We start from the raw sequence: 3784 nt of genomic DNA, 5'->3' as shown, positions 1-3784 counted from the left end.
CTTTCCTAAAAACATTTTGCATCGCGTTCGTTTCCTAAAATGAGTTCGAATTTGCCGCGTGAAACGGACACAAATATTTCCATCGCGTTCGTTTCCTAACAAGAATTCGAATGTCCCGCCCGAAGCCTCTCCGACTCGTAGCCACGGTACGCGCACGCGCCCCCCGGCCGTCGACTACAAATAGCGCCCCCGCCATCCGGCACCGCAACCATCCGCAGCTTTGCCCCAACACATCCCATGTTGCCAGCCGGTGTAGTGAAATAGTGACGGCGATGTCGAATCACGCCGTCGCCGCTGCCGCCGCTTCTGGCCTATTAGTCATGCGCAGTGTCGAGGCGACCGCCAGCTGGTTCTCCGTCGATCCCGCGCCGCCCGACGCTGGGTACCAGTTCGCGGTGTTCGTGAAGTGCTCCGTGAAGCGCTCCCTGGAGTTTCGCGGACGCGGCCAGCCACCGATCGTGATGCACCAGGCGTACATCGGGCCAAGCAACGGCTCCGCCATGAAGTTCCTCGTCAGAGACCTCTCCGCGCTCCAGAGCGACGGTGCCTGCCGCTGGGCGCTCCGCAGGATGCTGGCGAGAATGCCCCAGCTCCGGGTGCTCTGCCTTGCCGACGACGAGTGGGACGGCGTCGTACCCTCGAACGTGGTGCCGCAGATCGTCCGCGTGGCGTGCGGCGACAGCGCCACCCGCGGCTTCACCTTCCGCTTCGTCATGGAGGTGGACCGGCGGTTCATACATGACGAGCAGGCTCTCCTGATGGCGTGCAAGGAGAGGGACCTGGGCGGCAGCGACAGGCCCGACAACTGCCCGATCTGCTTGGAGGGACTGGATGGAGAGCCTGCCGTGCAGCCGCCAAGGTGCCCGCACGCGTTCCACCGCCGGTGCATTTTCAGGTGGTTCTGCCAGGCGACGACGTGCCCGATTTGCCGCAGCGACGTGAGGATCTGTGCCCTGCCGGAGTTTCTTGCTCTGTAGTAGTGTACTCATGAGACGTACGGTTCAAGGCCGACCAGAGCAGCAGCATCCAGTCTCCTTTTTCCTTTCTTCCAAATACCAAAGATCGCAATACCGTCGTCAACATTTCTGTCAGTTATTCCCTTCTTTGTTAGCGATTCGTTCGGTTATCTGTTATGTTCGTTGAAAGATTGTAAGGTCGTCTGTCATATTTCACCCAGTTATCCCTTCTCTGTTAGAGATTTCTCCCCATAAAATGAATCATAATGCGGACTTGTAATTTGTAGACATTATCAACTCTGTAAAGAAATATAAGATCGTTTGGAAGTAGTTATCTAAACGATCTTACATTTCTTTATGGAGGGAGTAGTACTTGCCGGCGCTTGCGACGCGCCGTCCTGTAGTCCGGCCGGCTGCGGCCGCCTCCAAAGCTCTGCCTTGCGCGGCTGCTCCTGCTCCGGCTTCCAGGTGACCAATGTGTTTGCGTCTGTCTGCTGCGTGTGTGAGCGTGTTATGGAACTAAATGATCTACACAATCTGAACAATAGGGGAGGTGCATCATGTACATCCCGCTTTTGAACTGCCCCATGCTCACAACCTGTTCGTTGTTCTGCTTCTGAAGGTTCAACGATTTTCTCTGGATTTCTCTCTGGTGTCTGACTACTAAAAGAATGCATTCTTTTAGATGTTCCTGTATTTTTTTTCTTGAGAGAACTAGACTGGGAAAATGAGGTAACTGAAGCAACAAGTTTGATTTTTTATAACTACTGTCATGATAGAGTCATCATGGTATATGTGCTTTTGAGTTATATATCTGCAACATCTAAAAAGTTACATTGTTTCTACTTCTGCAGGTTGTTGAAGGCGAACCTCACTCTCTTTTACTGTAAAAATGGAGTCATCTGAATCTCTATATGCTGGAGCAGTGCAGCTGCTATGGTGATGAACCTCCATCTATTCTTCTCACACATCACAGGCTAGAATATATGAGATAATTCGCAGTTGGATTAGAAATGTGAAATGAGTTGAGTGCCTTGTGGACATCCTGACATGGCTGAATCATTTCTCACATTATGCTTTCCTGTGGAGGTGCCTTGTGGACATTCTGACTTGGCTTAATCATTTCAATTACTTGCTCTGATGAGCGTGCTTGGTTCCATATATAATACAGTTGTAGCAGATCTAGTACAGATATTACATCAACTCATTGACAAAAAATTATATCAGTTCGTATATACATCAATAACTATTTTTATACTAGTTTAGTAACAAGAAAAACACAACAATTCAACTATAGTTATTAAAAAAAGAATAGTTCCATGTTAATATGTCTAAAGAGAACCAATTTTTGCGTGTTTTCGGTTTGTATGTGAGGTTGAAGTATCTATTTTGAGCGAAGTTCAAACTTTGTGTATATGAACCTTGACCTACAATCTTATTTCCTGAAACACAAACTAGGTGTGCTAGTCCAGTATGTATTCGTGGAATGGTGGTGAAGGAGATGGACAAAACAATGGCGGTGGTGAAAAAGAATACAGCCTGTTCAACGATGTAAGCCACACAAGTTTGGAAGGATTCACATCAGTACAAACTCGAGAGGGCATGTATTACTGTCCAGAGTACAAACTTCAATTATTTACCAAGAAGTTCATGTATTACTATCCAGAAAGTATAACTATTGCTACTATTCCCCCAATTCCATGTACATATAAAAAAAGTTGAGTATATGTTCAAAAACAATTTCGTTCTAAGTTATATGGTGATCCGGCACACAAAATTTTGTAGCGGTTCAGCAAAAGGATTCACATCAGTACAAACTCCAGAGGGCATAAGTTTAGAGGACAAAAATTTCAGCAAGAAAAAGAACCGGGGTGATTCACCAACAAACTTTTAGAAAGTTCGCAGAACAAAACAATATATGTTTGGAGATCATGACACCGTGACAAGAATGCTCAGTACAAACCTGCACAGAGCTTAGTTCGTACTATCATTTGCGAACAATGATGAAACAATGCTCAGTACAAACCCGCACAAAGCTCAATTCGTACTATCATTTGCGAGCAATCATGAAACAATGCTCAGCGCAAACCTGCTCAACGAAAAATCCAGTTCAACAATATAAACCATGCAAGTTCGGGGACTATGATACCATAAAACGTTGAAAAGTTACGAGTAAAACCATACCGAAAAAACAGATCAGTAAAGTCTAGTCTATGAAAACAGGCTCAGAGAAAACCCATACGGACATCAGTTCAAGTACTCTTCATTTGGAACCATTCAAAATTACTATATGAAAAATGCCTCAGTACAAACACAGACATAGATAAGAATGAGTGCTCTGTTTTTCGGACGGAAAACAACACGATGGATGTCACCATATTCAAAATTACTCTTAAACGGCTGTTAATTTAGGAAAACGTTCAACATGAATATTTTTTGCATTTTTGATAGCTTTCAAACAGTATAGTATTTGACTCATTTCGACAAACTTCTAAAAAAATCGTGTTCGAAACCAACTTTCACCGTATTCGAATTTGAATTTAAACCATAAGGAATTAGAAAAAAAGTTTCTATACGCAAAAGTTGCACATTTTCCATATCTTTCCAAAGCCATATCACTTGCATCAATCCAACGAACCGTTTGAAAAAATTCAAGAAAATAGATTTCACTTAGAATTTCACCATTCTTCTTATTACTTTTAAATCATATATAATTTGAAAAAACATTCTATATACGGAAGAAGAATTTCACCAGCTTTCCAACGCCATCTCATTTGCTCAATTTCGACAAACCGTCTGAAAATTAAGGCCAAAATACGATTCATGTT

At 44.3% G+C, this 3784-nt stretch overlaps 1 protein-coding gene across 1 annotated transcript; it reads left to right on the top strand.

Annotated features, from left to right (window-relative positions):
* Nucleotides 1–272: 272 nt before the first annotated feature.
* Nucleotides 273–977, top strand: LOC119279959 (RING-H2 finger protein ATL78-like). The gene has a single exon (XM_037561001.1). It carries the CDS (start codon nt 273–275, stop codon nt 975–977), a length of 705 nt encoding a protein of 234 aa, XP_037416898.1.
* The last annotated feature ends 2807 nt before the right edge of the window (nt 978–3784 follow it).

This window comes from Triticum dicoccoides, chromosome 3B (assembly GCF_002162155.2).
Source record: "Triticum dicoccoides isolate Atlit2015 ecotype Zavitan chromosome 3B, WEW_v2.0, whole genome shotgun sequence".
Taxonomy (NCBI): domain Eukaryota; kingdom Viridiplantae; phylum Streptophyta; class Magnoliopsida; order Poales; family Poaceae; genus Triticum; species Triticum dicoccoides.
The sequence above is the reverse complement of the archived record's forward strand: the minus strand, read 5'-3'. Positions and strand labels throughout refer to the sequence as shown.

Coding starts and splice junctions, on each gene's coding strand:
- LOC119279959 (XM_037561001.1), top strand. CDS start 273: ATGTCGAATCACGCCGTCGCCGCTGCCGCCGCTTCTGGCCTATTAGTC.